This window comes from Schistocerca serialis, chromosome 2 (genome assembly GCF_023864345.2).
Source record: "Schistocerca serialis cubense isolate TAMUIC-IGC-003099 chromosome 2, iqSchSeri2.2, whole genome shotgun sequence".
In the NCBI taxonomy this organism is placed as follows: Eukaryota; Metazoa; Arthropoda; class Insecta; order Orthoptera; family Acrididae; genus Schistocerca; species Schistocerca serialis.
Window position 1 is genome coordinate 867,748,394 of NC_064639.1, and position 26,634 is coordinate 867,775,027.

At 38.1% G+C, this 26,634-nt stretch overlaps 1 protein-coding gene across 1 annotated transcript in view; it reads left to right on the plus strand.

Annotated features, from left to right (window-relative positions):
• LOC126455994 (putative odorant receptor 19b) overlaps positions 1-3,816 on the plus strand; it is a 115,612-nt gene extending 111,796 nt beyond the window's left edge. Inside the window, exon 4 of the mRNA XM_050091752.1 lies at positions 3,621-3,816. Coding sequence (XP_049947709.1) covers positions 3,621-3,740 — 120 coding nt within the window. The 3' untranslated portion in view covers positions 3,741-3,816. The remainder of the gene's footprint in view (positions 1-3,620) is intronic.
• The last annotated feature ends 22,818 nt before the right edge of the window (positions 3,817-26,634 follow it).

The window sequence follows — 26,634 nt, forward strand, 5'->3', positions numbered from 1 at the left end:
ATCGCACCTCTTGAGAACTGGGTTTTCTGATGCGTTTTTGCAACACATTGTCTTCAACTATTTGTCGCGCTCTGTCTGCTGCTTGGTGTGTAATTGCATTAACCTATTTGATTATCTTTGCAATTTCACTGTCTATATCGTCACGTAATGCTTTGTTGTCATCACATAATGTTTTGACACCGTAACATAATATTTTAATTTCACCCTGAGTGTTGTCATGCAACGTTTTTATTTCGGTCTGGGTGTCATCGCGCAATGTCTGCACATCCTCCTGGACCCTGTCAATATCACTTCACTTCATATCTGTGTGTAACCTACTAATAATTTTTCGATGATATCTCGGGATTCTTTTGCCTCTTCCTCAATCTGACGTAATTGTTCTTTGACCTCTATGTTTTGTTTTCTAATTTCACGCAGCTGTTTCGTTGTTTCTGCATTCTGCTCACATATCTGTTGTTGCAATTGTATCACTGTTCCCACACACTGTCCACTCTGCTCACATACCTGTTGTTGCAGTTGTTTTGTCTGTTATTTTGTCTCTCTCTTTTGTATTGTTAGGGTGCGCGTTAATTGCTGGAGAATTTCCGACAAATTAACGAGTCTACTACCTCTTCTCCCAGCGCATTTCGTTCTGCATTTACATTCTCGTGCCCGTCCGCAGCTGACTGCACTGAACCATGCAGTGACACATTTCGATTGTATTGCCTGTATTCGGGTGTGAGGGAGGCCTTATGAAATATACTATAGGTTCTATGTATTCAAGACGTTCCCCATCAACTTGCACCTCTGAAACATGTTGGTCGCCACTTACGACGCCTTGTTCTGCTGCATCCCGTTTTATTTCTTGTGGCGTTGTGTTGTCTGTTGTCATGTCCTGAGGTTCCCGTACAGTATCATGCTGGGTGCCAGTCTCAATTCGGTCGAGGTCACTGCTAATCTCTCTGATTCCTGTGTTTGCAATTTTAACTGAGGAACCCTACTTCGTGTAATCATGTAATCAGATGATCTTACTTGCTTCATAAAATTATTGTCTTCATCCTTTCTTTACTGTTCCTAGTTAACTTGACACAGTAACAAGACTGTAGGACTTTCACTTACCAGTTGGGGCACAACCAACTTATCAACGCAGTGTCAGCCATCTGTGCACTTGCAAGAAAAATTTAAAGCTAACAATGGTGTTACAACTACACTATGGAGATACTAAGTAAATCTCTCAGTGCATTGCAAATCTCTGTCTCCCTATTGGCTGTCAGTACCCAATGATATGGCAGACCAACTTACCATGGTGTTTTAGCATCCTGGCAGGGTCGCCATTATCTCACATGTGCGAAACTGTTTCTCATCTACCTTCGAGCCACAGTTCCCCAAGGATGCTCTGTGAGTGTTTTAGGAATTTGTGCCAAACCTACAGGCTGCAAAGTAGGAAGATACCAGCTCATGCATGCAAAGTTCAGAGTAGTGCAGCAGTATGGACAGTGATGTAAGCAGACAACAATCTCAATGTGGCTTCCACTACACTCCCCGTAAAGGAAATGTTATCGCTAACAGAAATTAGTGTACCAGATCAGGCAGAACTATAAGTTAGCAAAAATAAAAATCTTAGATTTTCGTTATTAAGGTATGTTTTTCTTTACTCTAAGTATGACTTTATGACATATCGTAATTAGAATATGTGTAGAATGATAAAATATTGATATTGGGTGTTCACATATGTGAAGCGAAATTCCTATCTATTCTAACAAGGGAACCTCCCCATGGCACCCCCCTCAGATTTAGTTATAAGTTGGCACAGTGGATAGGCCTTGAAAAACTGGACACAAATCAATCGAGGAAACAGGAAGAAGTTGTGTGGAACTATGAAAAAAATAAGCAAAATATACAAACTGTGTAGTCCATGCATAAGATAGGCAACATCAAGGATAGTGTCTGCTCAGGAGCTCCGTGGTCCCGTGGTTAGCGTGAGCAGCTGCGGAACGAGAGGTCCTTGGTTCAAGTCTTCCCTCGAGTGAATAGTTTATCTTCTTTATTTTCGAAAAGTTATGATCTGTCCGTTCGTTCATTGACATCTCTGTTCACTGTAATAAGTTTAGTGTCTGTGTTTTGCGACCGCATCGCAAAACCGTGCTATTAGTAGATGAAAGGACGTGTCTCTCCAATGGGAACAGAAAACATTTGATCGCAATGTCATAGGTCAACCGATTCCTCCACAGGAAAACACATCTGATATATTCTATACGACACTGGTGACGGCATGTGTGTCACATGACAGGAATATGTTGTCGACCCACCTAACTTGTACACTTGGCGAAAGGGTAAAAAGATTCTTCTACCTTGCCCGATTTAGGTTTTCTTGTGGATGTGATAATCACTCCCAAAAAAGTGATGAAAACATAAGAGTTTGTCACATAAACTGAAAATAAAAAATTAAACTTTTCACTCGATGGAAGATTTGAACCAAGGACCTTTCGTTCCGCAGCTGCTCACATTACCACGAGACCACGGCGCTCCTGCGTGTGCATCGTCCTTAATATTGCCTATGTTCCCTTGAACTACTCAGTTTGTATATTTTGCTTATATTTTCACAGTTCCACACAACTTCTTCCTGTTTTCTCAATTGATCTGTGTTCAGTTTTTTAAGGCCTATCCACTTATAACGAAATCTGAAGGGGGGTGCGATGGGGAGGTTCCCTTGTAAGATATTTTAATAGCAAGATGGCTGTTGACCATGTCTGGGTGTTTATAAACTTCGAAAAACATTAAATACAGCTGGGGCCAGAAACATCAATTAAGCTAAAACACACAATTAAAATAACCAAACAATGGATGGGAGTCGATAAAGAGCAATTAAAAAGAAGCACACAATTGAAACACTTCAGTAACTACAGAGTATGAAGCACTCTACAGTGGCTGATCAATTCTTTTCGTAAATTCGAATATCTCGCGTTTCTGCTTCAATTAAGGCCGACAATCGTGAATATGTTTAACTGCAGGTCATGAATGTACGAGAAAATAGGAGAGACACAGACGACTGCAGTTCTGAGTGTCGTCGTCGACAGAGTGGCTGCTTTTAGCGTGACCTGTGAAATTGAGAATCTATTCTGAATCTTTGTCGACTGTTAACCACAAGTCTGATACATTTCCTGCGCCTTTGGTGAAGCCGAGACTATTATTTATTCACTAGTTGAGTTAATTGGCATGGTAAATGCTATTTGGCTGGAAAAGCCCATATGTCGTTGACCTCAAATCGCTCACAATCAATAATTGTCAGTACTCCATGTAATTCTCTGTATTAGGAGACTTTGCAGTTTAACTCCATAAGAGGTGTAATGAGCCTAAGAAGAAATGTTTACATAATTACTCTCGCAATTGTCTCAGTGCGGCGCGAACCGCCTCGCCCAAACACTCGACAATTTGCTGCAAGAGAAAGAATTTCTCTATCTGCAGTTTGCTAATATCACAACTGGTGGCCACGCGTCTTCTTTCTGGCCAATCAGAGCGTTCACACTTGTTATAACTCCACCCATTAGTTTCTGTGGCCTATCAGAGGCGTCGTTTCTTTCATAGGGCACAGTTTTACTTCTGCTATATAATTCTGAGATTAACAGCTTCTTTCCCGGCAGGTGGCAACAGTGAATCACCATTGTCTTGAGCTGGATTTCTTCACACGTGCATCTGCCATCTCCAGCGATGTTCCAGTAGAAAGGCTTTCCACAAGCAGGGACAAGGGCGACTTTTGTTGACAGTCTGTGCTGTGGCTCCTGTGTCTCACTGTATCTGCTGGATGTCGCGCTGTGAAGGTTTAGCCTACATCGGAAAGGTGTTGTCGTCATAACATTCTTCTTCCCTCAGAAATGTGTCTCGTTGTTCGGGTCTGCGAAATTACTTGTGTGCAATTACTAGTGTGAGTGTTTTTGGTCTATATTCACAAAATACCAGTTTGCTTATTCGATTTGCCTATCAACAAAACTTGTACATTTTCACACACTACAGTCATGTGACATATCGATTTAACTGGAATTCAATGTAAGGTGTGTTATTTGTCTGACACCTTACAGGCCTATTAATTAAACAATTATTTCTGTGATCATCAATGTTTTTTTATTTTTAATGTATAATAAACACATACCAAAAAGAAATTTCGATTCTTTACGTCTTGAGATTTGAGGTGAAACAAGTCTAGATAAATCTTTTATCCAATGGTAATGTATATTATTTCCTTCTACAAAAAATAATAAATTAATACATTATCTAGCTTCTTTTTAAAATTTTGTTGTATATAATGGATATACTTTATATTTTTTATCAAACTATGATCAATACATACATTAATTTTAGTCAAAATGTTTAAAATACTATCAGACATAATTTGTAATTCACAATCTTTAAGTTTTTGTCCATAGAAACTCCTTCAGTTTCATATTTAATAACTCTTTGTGGATTTTCACTTACAGGATATAACACAGATTTTATAGCCCATAAAATTTTTTACCATATTTTTGAAATAAAAGTTTTTTCTCTTTTTTCTGGTATATCGAAGCAAAATGAACCTATCAATGGAGTATTCATTGCTAATTGTATAGCATTAACTCTGTTTAATGTCCAACATATTAATATTGAGATAACCGATCGCAGAAATCAAAAGCAGCTACAGTCGCTTAGTAGTGGAAAGGCTTCAGGATCAGATGAGGTACCTGTAAGATTCTATAAAGATTATGCAAAAGAACTTCCTCCCTTTCCAGCAGTAATGTATCATAGATCACTTGAGCAACGAAAGGTGCCTAACGACTGGAAAAAAGCGCAGGTCATTCCCGTTTTTAGGGAAGGCCGTAAGACAGATCCACACAATTATAGAACTATATCATTGAAGTCAATCTCTTGTAGAATTATGAAACATGTTTTATGCTCTAGAATTATGACATTTTTGGAAAATGAAAATCACCTCTATAAAAATCAACATGGATTTTGCAAACAGAGATCCTGCAAAACTCAGCTTCCTCTGTTCCTCCATGAGATCCACAGCACAGTGGACAATGGCGCTCAGTTTGATACTGTGTTCCTTGACTTAAGTAAGGCATTTGACATCATCCCAAATTGCCGTTTAATGAAAAAACTATGAGCTTAAGGAGTATCAGAACAGACCTGCGATTGGATTCAAGACTTTCTCGCAGACAGAAATCAACACGTCTCTGCCAACAGAACTAAATCTACAGATGTAAATGTAATATCCGGAGTACCACAGGGAAGTGTGATAGGACTGTTGCTGTTCACAATATTTACAAATAATCTAGTTGTTTATACCAAAGTGGCAATGCCAGGAGATAGTAAGGATTTGCAGAATGACCAGCAGAGAATGGATGAATGGTGCAGACTCTGGCAGTTGACCCTGAACTTGAATAAATGTAACATATTATGCAAACGCAGGAAAAGAAATTTAATACTGTACAACTACACTATTGATGACAAACAGCTGGAGACAGCATCAGCCATAAAATATCTAGGCGTAATTATCCAGAGTGACATCAAGTGGAATGACCATATAAAACAGATAGTGGGAAAATCAGACACCAGACTCAGATTCATTGGGAGAATCTTACAAAAGTGTGCCTCATCCACGAAAGAAGTGGCTTATAAGGCGCCTGTTCGCCTGATTCTTGAGTATTGTTCATCTGTTTGGGATCCCTATCAGGTAGAACTGATAGAGGAGATAGAGACGATCCAACTAAGAGAGGTGCGTTTCATCATAGTATCGTTTAGCTGGCGAGAGAGCATACTGGAGATGCTAAACAAACTACACTGGCAGACGGTACAAGAGAGGTGTTGTGCATCACAGAGAGATTTACTATTGAAATTCTGGGACAGCACTTTTCAGGACGAGTCAGACAAAATATTACTTCCACCCACATACATCTCGCGTATTGACGACAATGAGAAAGTTCGAGAAATTAGAGCCAATATAGAGGCTTACCAACAATCAATCTTCCCATGCACTATTCACAAGTGGAACAGGGTTGGAAGGATCAGACAGTGGTACTGATAGTACTTCCACCACTCACCCTTAGGTGGCTTGCATAGTATGATGTAGATGTGGATGAAACAGAACAACACACTTGAAAATTAGCCATTTTTGTTAACAATTTCTTGTTCCAAATTCTTAAATTTTTTAGTTATATCTCTCTCTGCAGTAATCCTATAATTTGGGATCGATGATCATATTCATTAATGTCATTATTTGTTTTATTTCTTAGTCACAAGATAAATTCAAATTTATTTTTAATCAAATAACTAATTTCAATTTTCTTTAACTGTTTTCATAATTTTTGGTATTCCTGCATTTAAGAAATCTTTAGGTTCAACTGAGAATATATGATTTTCAAAAAATATAGTTCGCAAAAGTTTTTAAAATATTTTTCAATTAAATAGTAATTAACTGTTGTTCTACATGTGTTTGTCATGATTTTCAAAATTACAAAATGTAATGGATTTTCACTTGTCTGAATCTAATTCAGTGTTTAATTACGAACACAATTAAATTATATTTGTTTAATTTATGAAGTCCCACTACATTAACTAAATAACAAAAATCGCAAATTTCATATACAATAAAGTTACTTTTGAGAAAGACATGGGCTTCAGTCGTATTGGGTATATTAGGGAATGTAAAATCGAAAAATTAGTATTTTTAATTCCTTTATAAATTTTAGTTTAGCAATTTCTTGTTCAAACTACTGACATAGAGATTCATCAGTTCGTTTATTATATGTTGATGGCAAAATAATTTTAAATTTATTATTCATTTAGAAACCAATTCATTTACAATCATTATCATTTATGTATTCACAGTTAGTAATACTATACAGAACATTTTATTATAGAACACTAATTTTTTAAACAAATGAGAACCGTTTTTATTGGCATAATACCTTATACAGAAAAAATTTAACATTAAAATTTATTCGATGTGAAAGATGAGTCTTCTTAATTTGTGTATCCCATAATTTTATATTTTTTGATTCTCTTATATTTTAGTTTATTATTTCCATCTGCAAAATAATTCAAATCATATCCATTAATTACTTTATCATATATATCTCGCAAAATAATTACAAATTCATTATTGAGTTGTAAGCAAATTTCGTCACCATATCTAGTGTTTAAAAATTCACAGCTAGTAATATAACATGACATACTTAATTCAGGCACACTAATTTTTTTAAACAAATTAAAATTGGTTACCTTCTTGAGCTTCATATAACTGATTTCTTTTGTGTATAGGACAACTCACAAAATTTGAAGATTGAATATCATTGTAACAAGTTTAATATAATTAACTCACGTTCAAAATAACTGTTACACCATCAACATAAAAAGTTATCAAATTATTCTATTGCTCATGAATCTTTTTTCCAAATCTTAATTCATTTATCACAAATTGGAACAAGTATGGGATATTTTCGTTCATAAATAACAGGGAAACCAAATTCTAATTAAGAGAAGCAGGAAAGTATTTATCTTTTTCTACAAATATTCCATCACCTAAATCAAAATTTGTATTCATTAATTCTAAGGGCAACTCTTTAGTAAAGTATTATCAAGGCTTTTTCTATTAGCTTTAATAACTTCATCATTAAAGCTAAAAGTTACCCCATACCATCTTTTACAAGGACACATAATTAATCACTCTCAATAATAACAACTCCAAATGTTATCTTCCTTAATGTGAGTAGTTGGTTTTTTGTCTGAATAAATTTCACTAAACTTTTCGCACTATACTAACAAATATAAATTATTATAGTTTCTCCAGCACAATATTATTACTTACTTTTTGGAGTAACATCTGGAGTTAGGAAAAATAGTATATAAACCAACTACTGCAACATTTTTATTACAGCCACTTATAGGAGCAGATAATCTTTTTTAAGAACTACTTTCTAATTGTAATAGGTGTCTCTTGTAAAATTAATAAAATTTTATTCAATTAAATGTGTCACAAAACCGATTTGGAACCAATCATTAGAAATCAAGAGAAGAAATATAAAATTAACATGAAAAGCCTTTACCAAAATCTATTCATTGTTCAATAATAGGAGAAAGTGGATGTAGAAAAACGCCATTGATCGATAATTATATTTTAGCTCCTAGATGGTTTTAGAAGTTCTAAAAAGGTACAAAAAAATTAAAAATAAGTGTAACGAAAAAATTCTTACTTTTATTGAAAATTATGATATAATTATGCCATCAGATGACAAGATAATTCAGTTGTTTTATTTGGTAATTTTATTCTCAAAATCCAAAATGTAGTTAAAGAATATTTTACTACATGAAGATATAAAGGAATAGTCTGTTTTTATTGAGCCCAAACGTGTTCAAAAATACTAAAGCAATTAATTAGAGATAATAATTTTTGAAATATTTTTAGAGAAGCTGTTAAAAATTTAAATTATTTAGTCTGTCAGTGGTGATTTAAAATTTGATGGTTTGAAGAAATGTGTACTAAATGTAGGTATAATGAAAAAATTTTATTTATTATTATAGATATGACTAAATAAACTAATGAAGGGAATTAAACATATTGGATCAAAGATTTTCTAACAACATATACGTTAAACAACTTTTCTAACGACATAAACAAATCTAAAACATTACGGATTTTTTTAAATGTCATAGCTGTGAGATATAAGCATTAAAAAATAAACGATAAATATTGTTTATTTTTCTTAAATGTTTAAAAATGTGACCAACAGGTTTTAAAAAAGCTAAATGAAATAGAAAGATAAAAATAATTATGAGAGAAATTTAGAAAATGGGAAAAAACCTAGTAATCAATATGAAAACTATAAAGAAAATCAACCTGCTATTGATGTAATTCAGAAAGGTGGTGTTAGTGTATTAAAAGGAATTCCATAAAATAGAGAAATTGAAAAACAAATTGTTCCTTACTTTCTACAACAACATTATGTATAAGAATTTAATGATAGACCAACAATCAAACTACGTGGTAAATATTACACTTTCAGTGAATCAGAACTACTAGATTTATTAATAAGTATGAAAATGAGGTAAATCATAGAAAATGTTAAAAGATGAATAACCATAAAATATTTAAAAAATTAATGTAAGACATACAATGCTACAATAAAACATCTATAGTGAAGACAGAGTTTTGGATTAAGGCCTGTCAATATGTTGGTAAAGTACCAGTAACACCAGTTGGTGATAAATTAACAGTTGGTGATATGACATATGGAGGTATAAATGTATTAATGAACTATAAACCAGGTTATTTTGATGACGTGAATAAAAAGTTAAATGCTATTGACTTATCAAATTATGCAATATATTACATCATTCAGGTGCATTACATTCTGATAAGAACCCAACTAACGAAAAATCAAGTAAATGAAAAAAATATGAATATTTGATAAGATATATTGTCGATGTTCACTTTTCAAAAACATTGCTAGCAGATTTAGATGTAGATTAACGGTTAGGTGAAAAAATTGGTCACTGTATTCTTTAAAAATTTACAGAGAAACCAACTGAATACATTTAGATGAATGAAATCCTTTAATTAATTGATAGATTAGCTGTAATTCATGGAGAATAACCAACTGGAAATAAAAATTATTATAATGAAGAAGATGGAATAACAAAAATGTTAACAAATAAATTTAATGAATTTATTTTTAATAATTGAAAATATATATAATTAACAAGAGAAATTCTATGCGTTACATCTGTTAAATATAAATTATATAATACTTAAAATGTATATTTTATACATGTTTTCATGCATAGGATGATTATTAAAAATTAATAAGGTATTATTACAATGAATAACGGTAATTTTCAGTAAGATTATTATGAATAGAATATCCTTTAATTTTTAATTCTTTAGCACTGGATTTTAATTCTTTTATTTTGAAGTCTTTTAAATTCTCTACTTATAAGAAGAAAATCATAAAAACTAAAAATGTAAAACATGTTGAAATTTCATCTCAAATAATTTCAGTTTTTTTAACCTGTGTGGTATCTAATTCAGTAACAAATTTATGATTTCTCTGATATTTTATTTTTATTAACTTCAGTTAAAATTTATAATTTTTATGTATTTACAAATACATATAGTGTGCTTGAAATTGATTCAGTATTCAGTTGACTATAGATAGAAAATGGGCTCACAAACAACAAAAAGGAAATAAAATGAAAAAGAAACAAAAACCAAAAAGTAAAACTGAAAACTTAAAAATTAAACGATTAAAAAATAAAATGTTATATTTTTACAAATTGATCTAAAAAATCTTATATTTTTCCATGTGTGAGTTTTCTCTTTCAGTTAAAAATTTGTGATTTAACTGTTTTGTATTCATTTTCATATTCAGTTAAAATTCATGATTTTTCCAGTTTTTAATATATTTCTATATCAGGTTAAATTTGTGTATTTTGTGATGCCTTTATTTATTTTTGTTCATGAAATTAAGTTTTTATTTTATTTTTGTTGAAATAAAAATGGTGTGCTTGAAATTGATTTGGAATATAGTTAACTGTAGATTGAAAATAGGGCTGCCCCATTTTCTATCTACTCTCATTTTCACCTACATCTTCCTCCAGGTCTATAATGTTGCCTTCACCCTTCCACCTTTCAGCTATTCCTTCTTTGCTTAGGACTTATTTTCCATCTGAATTCTTAACATTCATACAGCTGCTTCTCTCTTCCCCATAGTCCTTTTTAATTTTCCTTGAAGCTTTCCCTAGTGAATATGCTTCTAAATCCTTACAATTGTCCTCTAGCCATTCCTGTTTAGCTATCTTGCATTCATATCAATCCCATTTTTTTCTGTTTGCATTCCCTTTCACCTGCTTCATTTGCTGAATTTTTAAATGTACTCCTTTCATCCACTCAATTCAGTATCTCTTGTATTATCCAGGGATTTCTACTAGGACTTGCAAATTATTAACGTACATGAATCACATATAGTCGAACTTTCTGAAATATTTCGTAGCAGGGAAAGTGTTCCTTTTTAACTAAGAAAATTGCAATTTTTAGCTAATACAAAGCTTCATTTCCTCTTGAAATGGTTGACACATGCAAAATAATAATTTGCGTCACTGGAGGAAATTTCATTCGCTGACTTACAGTGCTCTGAAATTTTCTAGCACTGGCCACTTTCCATGACAACTGAGCAGCTGGGAGGGCCAGCTCCCACAACACCAGCAAAACAGCTCCCTTCTCCCAGTGAAACCGAAGGCTTTTAGTGCTCAGTTGAGCACTGGCAAAACTCTGCATTTCAAACCTGTTACTTTTGTACTGACTTAAAGATGATTAATCATTTGTGACCATGTGTATCCTAAAAAGAGTGTAAATTTAAGTCTGCTGATTTATTACAGACCTCTCTCCACAGCAATATGCAGATAACGGGGCTCGAACTGCACTTATTTCTACACACAGTGAAGAGAAACACACTGTACAACTACTTCACTGCCAACAAAGTTTTATCTGCAACTCAGCATTGGGTTCTAGTATCTCACCTTACGACAGTCACTCATGCGTGTGTATTTTAATTCTATGAAGATTTTCGGTCGCCAGCTCTGAAGGAGCTGTTTTGCTGTTTCTGAAATAACATAACGAATTTACTTCAATAACATTTGTTTCAATTTTATTACATGAAATCAGAGTGGCTGCAAGCTGTGAGATTATGAAAAAACACGCTGGCCACTGTCTTAAAACATGACTGTTAATGAAGGAAGGAGAATTTCATAACTTGAAATCAGTGAAATTAGTCTCAAGAAAATTCTTAGCTAATACTTTAGCAAAGCGAACCTTGTTTTTATGTTTAATAATCTAAGATTGAAGCTGTTTTTACTGCTGTGTTAACTTTCACCGAACTTACGAATTTTTTTGACAGTTTGAATTTACACCAAATTAATTAAAACCATTGACAAAGAAATAGGATTTTTTTTAAAATCTGTGAGACAACTTGGAATAGAATGTTTGAAGTCACATTTTACAGGGTGACACATGGGAGACAGACGGTTTTGAACTGTATAGTACTGAGGCCGCGGTGGTGGGACGTCGTTGTAGTGGGGATATTTCTGATCCACACAAGACGCCAATTCATTTACTCAGTCACTATGGAGCAGTGGGACAGTGGGACTTGCAACGTCGAGTGTTAGTCTATGACAGTTTCGAGAAAAGTGGTGAGTCTATTATTGCTATGCAGCGATTGTTTCGTGTGTGGCTTAATGTCGGTCGACATGGAGCTGTTCCCAGCCGTAACACAATCCTCAGATGGGAGGAAAACTTCAGATCAACTGGAAACATACCGGATAAGACGCATGCTGGCCCGAGACGCTGAGTAACGACACCCGAAAATGTTGAAAGGGTAAGGCAAGCGGCAGTCAGAAGCCCAGGACGGTCAGCTAGACGTCATGATAGTGAGTTAAGAATCAATCGTGAATTGGTTAGACGAATTTTGCATAAAGAATTAAAAACCCATCCCAAAAAATGCTCATTTTCCAACAACTTAAGGACACTGATTTTGCTGTATGAGAAGACTTCGCTTGCAGAATGCAAGTGATTTTGGGATTGAATGAAAATGAAATTTTATTGATGAGCAATGAAGCTCATTTTCATTTAAACGGGACCGTGAATAAGCAAAACCTACGTTACTGGGCTCCAGAGCATCCACACCTTATCCACCAGCGTCCTCTACACTCAGAAAAAGTAACAGTCTGATATTCTATTGGCTCTGTTGGCGTTGTTGGACCTAACTTTCTTTAAGAGAACGGGGCCACAGTTACTGTTAATTCGATTCTTTACATTCGTATGCTTGAAACATTCTTGAAACCAGAACTAAGAAGACGATGAATCCCTTTAAAATGCGTTTTGTTCCAGCAGGATGGGGCAACATCGCAAACCGCAAACACTTCAATGACAGTTCTTAGACGCATGTTTCCTGGACGGATTATCTAACGTTTTGGCAATGTTCCTTGGCCTCCCAGGTCTCCTGACTTGTCAGTATGTGACTTTTTTCTGTGGGGGTACCTTAAGAACTGTGTCTATAACCACAAACCACGAAATTTCGACGATTTGAAGAATGCAATCATTCAAGAAATTGCTGCCATCCCTGTAGAGATTTTAGTCCATGTGATGGAGGATTTTGAGAAGAGACTTGCATTCGAAATGATGGACATCACCTTGACAACATTATTTTTCACACATAACTTTGTTAACTAAAATGGCAAATAATGAGCTTTGATGTTGTGTAAATAAACATGCATTAATTTTAAAGTTGCTGAGTATTATTTCATTAAAAACCGTCCGTCTCCCATGTGTCACCCTGTATGTTCAGAAAATGAAAGCATGAGAAAGTGACTGTAATATTCATTTACAGTCCTGTCCACTTAGATTTAATAAAAAAGCTCTTACCTCTGTAAATGTGGCAGTGGTGGTGCTGAAGTGGTAGATTGCAGTATGAGAAACAGGTGGGCTCTTAAGGTCTCCAGTAAGATGGAGTTAATATATTGCCATCATACTGCTTGCAGGAGTTATTTTCTTGCTGTGCCAAAATTCCATCATAGATTAATCTTGGATAATCTTGCTTTCAAGAGTCGTAATTTTCAGAGACGACTTTAGTACACAAATGCTGCTGCCACATCAACTTTCACATCAGTAACCATCGTTTTAACATGTTTTACCACTTAACATAGTGATCATACACACAACCATACGTTGAAAGCCTGTAGTGGTTTCTATTTACATCGGTAAATATTTTTGTGTTTTTAAATTAAGTCATGAATATTACAGTTTTTTCATTCATAATAAACATTCTTTGTTTTATGCTTAGTTTAATAAACAAATATTTCTTTGCCTTTCTTATAACTGTTAGGCACATACTTTTAACATCTCGATACAATTGGTAACTGACATATTGATTTTCAAAGTGATTGCTTAATAAAAAAATTTTTAAAAATCTTTTCTCAAATTTATTATGTGTCGTTCCAAATTTGAACTACCACTGATATTTGGTAAGCAACTGGCCTGTACTGTGTTTGCTTAGATGTTAACATTGTGATGTCTTAATGGTTTGAGAACTCTTACAATGGTAGGATCTGAAACAGTAATACTGTGGGTTTGCTTAGCAGTTGTTTGATTGTTAATGTTTATTTAGTACTGAGTGTCACTGCATGAAATCCCAAATGGATGCATACACTTCGTACGTTATGTGCAGCGGAATTCAAAGGGCCTTGAACTGTTGTGTCATTGTTTCCCATTTTAATTTTCTGTGCAACTGAATCCTCTCTTCTGTCAACCTGTCAACATAATATCTGGCTCTCATTACTATATACTCATTTCTTCGTAATTATATGTGACTTACTTAGGATTTAACATATTTACTTCCAATATGATGTCATGGTGGTTAACAGGCTATGAAAAACGGGGTTTATTTAATGAAATACTAATATGTAGTATCTGGAATTAATGCCATGTGTGTTAGTACTTAATAATCATATTTTTCGTTGAAGTGCACTTTAGCTGATAAGTACTATGGCATTAGGATTATGTTCTACATCTACATAAACACTCTGCAAGTCACTGCATGATGCATGGCAGAGGTTAGCCTATACTATCATTGCCATTTCCTTTCCTTCCCCACTCGCAAAGAGAGCGAGGGAACGACGACTGCCTGTATGCCTCCATAGGAGTCCTAATTCCTCGTATCTTATCTTCATGATCCTTACACGCAATGTATGTTGGCAACAGTAGAATTGTTCCACAGTCAACTTCAAATGCCAGTTCTCTACATTTTCTTAATAGTGTTCCCTCCAGGGATTCCCACTCGAGTTCCCAAAGCATCTCTGCAACACTTACATGTCGTTCAGACCTACCAATAACAAATCTAGCAGCCCACTTATGAATTGCTTTGATGTCTTCCTTCAATCAGACCTGGTACTGATCCCAAACATTCGAGCAGTACTCAAGAATGAGACACACCAGCATCCCATATGCGGTCTCCTTTACAGGTGCACCACTCTTTCCCAAAATCCTCCCAATAAACTGAAGTCGACCATTCGCCTTTCCTACCGAACTTCTCATATGCCCGTTTCACCTCGTATCGCTTTGCAGCATTATGCCCAGACATTTAAACGAAGTGACCTTATCAAGCACGAGACTACTGATGCTGTAACCAAACATTACAGGTTTGATCTTCCTACTCATCTACATTAACTCACATTTTTCCACATTTAGGGCAGCTGCCATTCATCGCACCAACTACAAATTTTTGTTTAAATCATCTTGTATCTTTCTACAGTCACTCAACTTCGACACACCATGGCATCATCGGCAAACAACTGCAGACTGCTGCCCACCATATAAGCCAAATCATTTATGTATGTAGAGGGGTTCTATCATAGTTTCCTGGGGCACTCCTGACGATACCCTTATCCTTGATGAAATCTCGCTATTGAGGACAACATACTGGGTCCTGCTATTTAAGAAGTCTTTGAGCTACTCACATATCTGTGAACTTATTCCATATGCTCGTGCCTTCGTTAACAGCCTGTAATGGGGCACTGTATCAAATGCTTCCTGGAAGTCTAGGAACATGGAATCTACCTGTTGCCCTTCATCCATAATTCTCTGTATATCATGTGAGAAAAGGGCAAGCTGAGTTTCGCAACAAGTGATGCTTGCTTTCTAAAACCATGGTGACTCATGCACATTAGCTTCTCAGTCTCACGAAAGTGTATTACATTCGAACTGAGAATATGCTCAAGGATTCAGCAGCAAAAAGAAGATAGGGATATTGGTCTGTAATTTTGTGGATCAGTACTTTTACCTTTCTTATATACTGGACTCCCCTGCGCTTTTTTCAGTCACTTAGGACTTTGTGCTGGGCGAGAGAGTCGCGATAAATGTAAGTTAGGTACAGAGCCAATGCCGTAGGGTACTCTTTGTAAAATCTAACAGGGATTCCACTTGGATCTGTTAATTTATTTGCTTTGAAATATTTCAGTTGTTTCTCTACGCCAGGTATATTTATTTCTATGTCGTCCATATTGGAGTCTGTCCGATGGTGAAATGACAGTATGTTTGTAAAATACTCCTGTGCAAACGATTTCTTGAACGTGAAATTTAAAACTTCACCTTTCATTTTGCTACCTGCAACTACCACACCGGACTGGTCAACAAGGGACGACCTGAATTTTCTCTGGTTCTCTGCCAGATATTTTGGAAGGTGTGATGGTAGTAGTTAATGTATACTTCGCGCCTAGATCTTTTCACAGATGCACCACGATTTACGATCTGCTTCAACTTTGCCCGTAATTCCTCTACATCCATCTTACTGGGACTAAGTGATGCCAGTTTACTACGAGAGATGTTAATAACTGCTAATCTGTTCTGTCTAGCAGACACACTGACTGATTTATTAACTTTCGGAATCATAATTCCCATAATGGCATCGTGATCCCTACTCCCCATTTCTATACGGAAATTGTCGATAAGATTCAGCCTATTTGTAGCTTCGAGTTCTAAGATATTTCCATTGCATGTGGGCTGTTGAGTTAGCTCCTCAAGACAATTTTCAAAACATGTGTTCAACAGTATTTTGCATGACTGTTTGTTTGTACCCCCTGCAATGAATCCATAGACACCTCAGTCTATACTCAGCAGGTAAAAGTTCCCTCCATCCAGTACTGCACTGTCTGGGGTTTTATGCGCTATTGACTGTAGACTTTCTTTGAACGACTCTACTACTTTCCCAGCAGAATCGGGTGGTTGGTAAAAACATCCAACAATTAACTTGGTTTCACGTATACCTGTGATATGCGACCAGATGACTTCACTGTCACACTGACCTTCGATTTCGATAGAGAGAATATTGTTGTCAACCACAATGAACATTCCCCCTCTTATGGCCTGTAATCTGTCTTTATGATATACGTTCCATGACCTGCTAAATATCTCAAAGCTTTCCACTTTGAGTTTCAGCCAGTTCTCGGTCCAAAGAATGATCTGAGAGTGAGAACTTTCCTGGAGGGCAGTAAATTCGGGAACTTTATTACAAATACTTCGGCAGTTTACTGATATATTTGTGACAGTCTAAGTGTCTTTATTATCAACACCATTTGACTTCCCTTGCTGCATACAGACTGGCGAATGTTCACCAGTGCACCTCAAACTACTGCCTAGCCTAAAAAACCGTCATGTTCAGTCTACAATTACTCAGCTAAGCAAGTAGCTGCTTCCTTTGTGTAGTGCACCGCTGACCTATCAAGGGGAGTCCTACAAATCCTCACACGATAACGCATGTCTAGAAATCTGCAGGCAAGGCCATCACAGAGTCTACGAAGGCTTTGGTTGAGACCCTCCACTTGGCTCCAAACCATAGGACCTCGATCGAATCTGGGAACGATACTGCAAATTGCAAGCTCTGCTTGCATACCGCGCACTGGGCCAGCAGTCTTCACCACCTCTGCCAGACACCTGTACAAACTGAGGATCGCCTTACAACCCAGGCGACAGGCATCACTGATGCCAATGTGAGCCACAACACGCAAACGACTACACTCTGCATGCTCAACAGCCACAGGCAAGGCCGCCTCCACATTTCGGATGAGCCCCCGGCAGACATACTGGCTTTCCAGTTCTGAATGCTATCTGCCTAACATTGGAGTTCCCAATAACTAGTAAACCCCACCTCCCAGGTGCCTGCTCCGACCCTGCTGAAGGAGCGGCCACTTCTCCACTCACAAGATGAATAGGCGAGGCCAGTCTCCACATTGGCCCTCTGCCTCGAGCAATGCAAATGCATTACCACCCACACTCAGCCTGCTGGGAAGGCAGGTCCACCACATCAGTTGCACTAGGAGTTGCCTCGGAAGCAGAGCTCATGGGTAAAACAAGTGACACCTGTGGTGTTCCATGCGACACACCAGATTTTCCACCACTGCTACACCCTGGAGCAGCAACCTGAAGGTCACTGACTGTAGCCAAAAGCACATTCAGGTGTTCGCGAACTGTGGCCAGCTCCTCCTGCATCCGTACACAGCGTGCACACATCCTACCCATCCTATCAATACAGACTAAAGAAGTGAACTATAAGTCAAACAATCCTAGATATGCAACTTGCTACCCTCCTAATGTGTCATGAATGGACGCTGATGCGTTAACAAGCTACATAGCTGGCTGTTCAGTGAGCAACTACTGCGCTACAGACTGATTGAATTTACACTTACCAAAACGCGATATTAGAGCTCTTAAAAAGAAAAACATGCACGACATATAATAAATATACTAAGTGGAAAACACAGAAAAAGATAAACACTTAACTTGCCACTCTGTAGATGTATATCAGCCGAGATCTGGAGCATTCTCTGTGGCTAGATAATTCTGTTAGTGTCATCATTATCCTGTGTTTGGTAATTTGAAAGCAAATTGTGTAACCGTGCTATTTAATCAAAAATTCAATAACATTATGCATAAATAATTGTATTTTTTGGAAAAAAACTCCTAATAGAAGTGCTACAGTTCATTAGCGTCAAATGAACAAACGTTGATTTAAAAATTTGTAAGTTTGCTATCAGTTATTTGTTAATTTGTTGTCAGTAGTTGATTACGTTGAATTTAACTGGTACTGTAGCACAGGATGTTCCTGTTTGTTACTGCTATATTATCACATAGCTTATAGGCACAACTAAGTGACATTGAATTTTAACTTTTATGAGTAATTTCATTATGACTTAACAGTTACTGAAGTATGTTATGTGTATTTAATGATTAATTTTATTGAAATTTAACAATGACAATATGAATTTGGCCTTTAGAAATATTACTATGAAAGACGTATATTATAAGTAATTGGATAGTAAAAAATGTACCCAGCAAGTGGCGGCAGGACACACAAATAGAAGGTATTTCAGCTTGTTGGCTTTTGGAGCCAATTGCTCCTTCTTTGGGAGAAAGGTTGAAGGGGCAGGAAGAAGGGTGAAGGGAAAGGATTGTTGATGTTCAGGAAAAAGGGCAGAGTTCGGAAAAATCGCACAGAACCCTCGGCCAGTCCAGTCTTAACCTGACAAGTTGAGAAAGAAACGCATTTGGTTTGTAGACTGGTAATTTGGTGAAATCTTGTCGTCCCAGAGCCAGCAAATTCAATAAAAATATGCCTAGTCTCGAGAGGAATGGGCAATGAACATTCTGTCTATAACAACAGATGCTGCCTATGTGTAATCTATCAGCTGTAGATATTTGATGCAATGATTATGAAACAGCCTGTATATTGCACACATCTCCCCCTCCCTCTCTCACTGTCCATCTAGTCCTCGATCTCTCATTGTCCACTTTCCCTGTCTCTAACCCCTCCTCCCCTATCTTTCCAACTTCTCCACTCATATCTAATCCTCCCCCTCACTTTATGTGGTTAAAACAAAAATGGTTCAAATGGCTCTGAGCACTATAGGACTTAACATCTGAGGTCATCAGTCCCCTAGAACTTAGAACTACTTAAACCTAACTAACCTAAGGACATCACACACATCCATGCCCGAGGCAGGATTCGAACCTGCGACCGTAGCGGTCGCGCGGTTCCAGGCTGAAGCAGTTGTTTATTATTCTGCTGGTAATTAACAGTTTTGAAGTAATGGAATGATAGGCTGCTATTGAGACATGCTTTTACATGAACAGGATTTAGGCGGTCTTTCTCTCGATATCCGTACCAAACAAACCATCTGTCATCGGGACCTCACACATTATGTCAGTTTGCCACTATTGCCTTCTCAACTGCTCTAAGAAGAGCTTTTTGTGGCTGAATAAATGAGATCCACAGGAAGTGCAAAATGGAAGCAGGGATGGCTAGAGGACAGATGTAAGGATGTAGAGGCTTATCTCACTAGGGCGTAAGATAGATACTGCCTACAGGAAATTTAAAGAGACATTCGGAGAAAAGAGAACCACTTGTATGAATATCAAAAGCTCAGATGGAAACCCAGTTCCAAGCAAAGAAGGGAAATCAAAAAGGTGGAAGGAGTATATAGAGGGTCTATACAAGGACGATGTACTTGAGGACAGTATTATGGAAGACTGTAGCGCCTAGAACCGCTCGGCCACCCCGGCCAGCCTGGTTAAAACAAGTGACACATGAGGTGTCCCATGCAATATGCCAGATTCTCCGCCACTGCTACATGCTGAGGGTACACCCTGAAAGTGATTGACTGTAGCCAATAGCATATTCAGTTGTTCACAAATTACGGTCAGCTCCTCCTATGTACGCACACAGCATGCATATTGATGCCCATCTCCTTTCTTCTCTATCACCCTCTCTCTGGCCATCTACTCCTCCAACCTCTCCCTGTCCATCACATCCAGCCCTTTCCTCTTGCCATCTCCGCATCTCCTCACTGTCCATTTCCTGCCTCTGTCTGTCTATCCCCTCTTCCACCCTCCTCTCTCCATGATGTCCTCACCCCCTGTGTCTATCCATCTCATCCTCACCTTTTTCTATCCACCTCGTCTGTCCCCTCTCCCTGTCCATCTCCTTCCTCTCCGTGTCCATCTTCTCCCCTCTCCTTGTCCATCCTCTCTTTCCCAATATCTCTCTCGCTCTCAAACCTCTCCAATCCCCTCATACTCCAAAACCTCCTACCCCATCTCATCTCACTCCAACCTCTCCTTCCACTTCTCCCTCCAATCTCTCCTTGCCTCACTCTATTAATCTCCTACTCCATTTCTCAGGCCATCCCCACCCCTCTCCTGCCTATCTCCTCCACCACCTCTCTCTGGCCATCTACCCTTTTCTTCTCACTCTGGTCACCTCCTCCACACCCACACTCTGTCTGTCTCCTCCACCCTCCTCTCCCTGTCCACCTCCACCTCGCCCTCTCACTGCTCATCTATTATATTTTTGCTCCCATCTGCACTCAAATGGCAGGTGGTTCGTACCATAGCACTTCTTTCCAGACAAGTCGTATGTGTACAGAAGTTCGGTTCAAATCATTCGAGTAGCTTAGAAGAAGATGTGGAACATACTATGATTGCCCAAATATCTATTTATTTCTTCTGTTAGTCCATCTCTTCCTCCCACATCTCTCCATCCATCTCCTCCTTCCCAGTCTCTCTGTCCCTCTCCTCCACCTCCTGTATTTCTCCATCTCCTCTTCTGCCTTTCTCTGTCTCTCTGACCATCTTATTCTGATCCCTTTCTCTCATTCGCTCCTCCCCCTTTTGATGCCCATCTCCTTTTCCCCCTTCTCTTTGTCCATCTCCTCCCCCTTGTCTCTCCACATTATTACCCCCACCTCAATGTTCCTCATTCTTACCCCTGCAGTATTTCTTTCCAGATAGTAAGTAATATGTATTGTTTGATTAAAATTGACCAAATGGTTTAGGAGGAGATTTTCCCAGCAGCTTTGTCGGTATGTGCACTTGTCACACATTTTACTAATATTTATACACATATTTCACCTGCATCTCTAGCGAATTTCTCTCTGCAGTTTCATTTTCACGCAGTTCAATGTTTGTGATGTTATAGCTTTCACCGTACATGTCAAAAAATGATATAATTTTGCAGGTATCCATATAGGGATACTGTCTGCGAAATCTTAGTTGGTAGCAACGATGTAATGAATTAAAACATTACGTCATGTGCTGAAGTTTTACTGCATGAACAGCGAAACTGTAGTAAGAGAGAAACATTTTCGCTTTTCTCATTTTGTAGGACCTGACAATGTTCTGTACAGCTTTGAAATTATGTTAAAGTTTGTTGCCAGTTACTATGTGCTCTCATCTCAAATACTGGACGAATAAAGTCTGGGTAGTCACACATCAGGAGCTACAAATCTTTTTCATCTCACCCCAACAGGGATTGTTGCCTGACAGTAAGTGATACGTGTACCATGTTATGTCGAAATTCGTCCAGTGGTTCACAGTGAGGTGTGGAATGTACATACCTTTATACACTTTTTTCCCCTTTCCTTCTCACACCCTGTACATCTTCCACTTGTCTCCTCTTAGTCTATCACTCTTCCACTTCCCTATCCACACCCCAACCCATCCACTAGCTTCCTCACACCCTCTCCCTATTCCACCTCGTGCCCTCTTCCTTTCCCACCTGCCTGCCACCTCTCCATATTTGACTTACCTCCTACACATCCCCCCCTCTTCCCCTTCTTTCCATCCAACTCCTCCTCTCCATCTCCCTGTTCTCCTCCTCCTCCCCATCACCTCCTCTCTCCCTGTCCATCTTATCCTCCCCTACATCACCCATCTCCTACTCACCCCTCTACCTGTCAATCTACTCCTCCTCAGCCCTCTCCCTGTCCATCACCTCCCTCCCCTATCTCTGTCCATCTAATTCCCCCTCTCTGTCTGACTCCTTCTCACCCCTCTGCCCATTTTCTCCTCCATCCTCTCTGTCCATCTCCTCCTACTCTGTCTCTCTGCCCAACTCCCCTTCTTCTCTTTGTATCCATATCCTCATCCCCTCTCATTGCCCATCTCATATCCTCTTCTCATTAGTCATCTCCTCTTCCCCTCTCTCTCAACTTAGTCATCTATTTTCACTACCTACACAAAATGATAGGCATGTGGGGCCTCCATCATTACCAACCCTTTTAACCCCATCCCACCCCTACCAGACTTAAGTGGTTCTTACCCCAGAAAACACTTTTTTCTGGACAATAAGAGACAGGATCAATTACCCATTATGTTGCAGCTGTATTTTAACTTGAGAATGCAAACCTACTACTGTTCTAGATATGTTCCCAATCAGTCGAAAGTCACTTCCCAAACAATGTTAATTTTATGGAATTTGTGCACAATGGGAGCCTCTCTCCGATCTCATGCAATTTCAGACACTGTGAGCAATGTTTGAAAACCATTAGTACTTTGTAAAGTACTGTATTAACTCCAAAATTAACATCTTTAGATTAGCATTCATATACACAACCTACCCCCAAAGAGATCAAGTTCATCTCACAGTGGATAGCGCATCAGTGCCTCAGCAAGCAGCCTTCCATACTCTCCATATGCTTCTGTACCATGAGTCATATTACACATTCTCAATTTTGAAAAGGAATGAACGTATTATTTATGGATTCTTCTGTCGCTTCTTGATAGAACATTTCCATATGGAAGGTTGAATAGCACTTAGGCAGTTTTTTGTTCTACTTATTTCTATTTGTATGAACTAGTTTTTGGCTTATAAGGCCATCTGGCTATTGTTTACAAGGAGCTTGTGTTCTTTCGAACCATTCTGCACTAAGATACAATGCACCTACATACGATCTTTGGTTGTGGTATTGTCTTTGGAATTTTCAAACAGGTCTTTTGACTTTTTGTTCTGTAAAACTGTTCTTTAACATAATAAATCACATTTTATGGTTTGTTAGTACCATGTATGACAACAATTAGAATTATTTAGAATACACATTATTACAGAACTACAATTTTTGGGTATTTGTTGTGAAAAGTTTCACTGGACACTAATTGTTGGTTGTACAACAGCGATGTTTTCTTTGGGGGTTACATTTTGTTATTAGAAAAATTGTGCTTAATAAATACAAAATATTACATTGATACAGTTAGGAATGTAAACACATAAGGGATATTACATTATATTGGGGTGTGAATTCTTTACTATTGGGACACTTTGTGGTTAGTAGCAGGTTTACTGTAATGTGTAAAGTTGAAGAGTGGTGATGTGCTCAGCTGCAATTGGTCATTTAGAACCAGCTGGGGATTTACGGCTAAGTGCTTGTTAATTTCAAGTGCTTCTAGTAAGCGGAGTTTTCTACCTTTGTTGGATATATGTAGCACTTCTGTGTGTGTTAAGATATTTGTGTCCTCCTTTGAGCACATGTTCAGCAAAGGTGGAGTCCGATTTATTTAATCTCCAGCTGTGTTCCTGTTCAGCCAGCCTTGTTGATATGGCCCAGCCTGTTTGACCAATGTACAGTCTATTGTAGTCAGTGCAGGTTATGTTGTAGACGCCAATGTTGCTTAGTTTATCTGTTTTGTCCTTGCTGTTGAATAGGAGATTAGCTGTAGTGCCTCTTACATGAAATGATGTTTTATAGTTTTGGGATTTCAGTGTTGTAGCTAGTTTGTGTGATAGCTTACCTAGATATGGAATAGCACACGAGTTGGTTTTTGGTGTGGTTGTTATTGTAGAGGGGGCATAAATGTAGGACAAGATTTTCCTTCTTTGTTTCTTGTGCAGGATTTTGTCAACTAATTCAGGGTTATAGCCATTGTTACATGCAATATATGTAATAGTGTCTATTTCTGTTTAGAAAATTTATTTTGACATTGGTATGGATGTGAGGAGATACAACATGGAATGGATGGCTGCATGTTTGTGTGTTATTGGGTGTTGTGAACATGAGGGTATTACTGTGTCTGTTCTACATCTACATCTACATTTATACTCTGCAAGCCACCCAACGGTGTGTGGCGGAGGGCACTTTACGTGCCACTGTCATTACATCCCTTTTCTGTTCCAGTCACGTATGGTTCGCAGGAAGAACGACTGTCTGAAAGCCTCCGTGCGCGCTCTAATCTCTCTAATTTTACATTCGTGATCTCCTCGGGAGGTATAAGTAGGGGGAAGAAGTATATTTGATACCTCATCCAGAAACGCACCCTCTCGAAACCTGGACACCAAGCTACACCACGATGCAGAGCGCCTCTCTTGCAGAGTCTGCCACTTGAGTTTGTTAAACATCTCTGTACGCTATCACATTTACGAAATAACCCTGTGACGAAACGCACCGCTCTTCTTGGGATCTTCTCTATCTCCTCTGTCAACCCGACCTGGTATGGATCCCACACTGATGAGCAATACTCAAGTATAGGTCGAACAAGTGTTTTGTAAGCCACCTCCTTTGTTGATGGACTACATTTTCTAAGGAGTCTCCCAATGATTCTCAACCTGGTACCCGTCTTACCAACAATTAATTTTATATGATCATTCCACTTCAAATCATTCCGCAGGCATCCTCCCTGATATTTTACAGAAGTAATTGCTACCAGTGTTTGTTCCACTATCATATAATCATACAATAAAGGATCCTTCTTTCTATGTATTCGCAATACATTACATTTGTCTATGTTAAGGGTCAGTTGCCACTCCCTGCACCAAGTGCCTATCCGCTGCAGATCTTCATGCATTTCGCTACAATTTTCTAATGCTGCAACTTCTCTGTATACTACAGCATCATCCGCGAAAAGCCGCATGGAACTTCCGACACTATCTACTAGGTCATTTATATAGATTGTGAAAAGCAATGGTCCCATAACACTCCCCTGTGGCACGCCAGAGGTTACTTTAACGTCTGTAGACGTCTCTCCACTGAGAACAACATGCTGTGTTTTGCTTGCTAAAAACTCTTCAATCCAGCCACACAGCTGGTCTGATATTCCGTAGGCTCTTACTTTATCAGGCAACAGTGCGGAACTGTATCGAACGCCTTCCGGAAGTCAAGGAAAATAGCATCTACCTGAGAGCCTACATCTAATATTTTCTGGGTCTCATGAACAAATAAAGTGAGTTGGGTCTCACACGATCACTGTTTCCGGAATCCATGTTGATTCCTACAGAGTAGATTCTTGGTTTCCAGAAGCGACATGATACGCGAGCAAAAAACATGTTCTAAAATTCTACAACAGATCGACGTCAGAGATACAGGCCTATAATTTTGCGCATCTGCTCGATGACCCTTCTTGAAGACTGGGACTACCTGTGCTCTTTTCCAATCATTTGGAACCTTCCGTTCCTCTAGAGACTTGCGGTACACGGTTGTTAGAAGGGGGCAAGTTCTTTCGCGTACTCTGTGTAGAATCGAATTGGTATCCCGTCAGGTCCTGTGGACTTTCCTCTGTTGAGTGATTCCAGTTGCTTTTTTATTCCTTGGGCACTTATTTCGATGTCAGCCATTTTTTCGTTTGTGTGAGGATTTAGAGAAGGAACTTTGTTGTTCAACCACGGTGGGTTTCTCCCGTCCCTCACTGTTTTACTCGGCACGTACCTGTCTAAAACGCATTTTACGATTGCCTTGAACTTTTTCCATAAACACTCAACATTGTCAGTGTCGGAACAGAAATTTTCGTTTTGATCTGTTAGGTAGTCTGAAATCTGCCTTCTATTACTCTTGCTAAACAGATAAACCTTCATCCCTTTTTTCATATTCCTATCTACTTCCATATTCAGGGATGCTGCAACGGCCTTATGTTCACTGATTCCCTGTTCTGCACTTACAGAGTCGAAAAGTTCGGGTCTGTTTGTTATCAGTAGGTCCAAGATGTTATCTCCACGAGTCGGTTCTCTGTTTAATTGCTCGAGGTAATTTTCGGATAGTGCACTCAGTATAATGTCACTCGATGCTCTGTCCCTACCATCCGTCCTAAACATCTGAATGTCCCAGTCTATATCTGGTAAATTGAAATCTCCACCAAAGCCTATAACATGCTGAGAAAATTTATGTGAAATGTATTCCAAATTTTCTCTCGATTTTTCTGCCACTAATGCTGCTGAGTCGGGAGGTCGGTAAAAGGAGCCAATTATCAACCTAGCTCGGTTGTTGAGTGTAACCTCCACCCATAATAATTCACAGGAACTATCCACTTCTACTTCACTACGG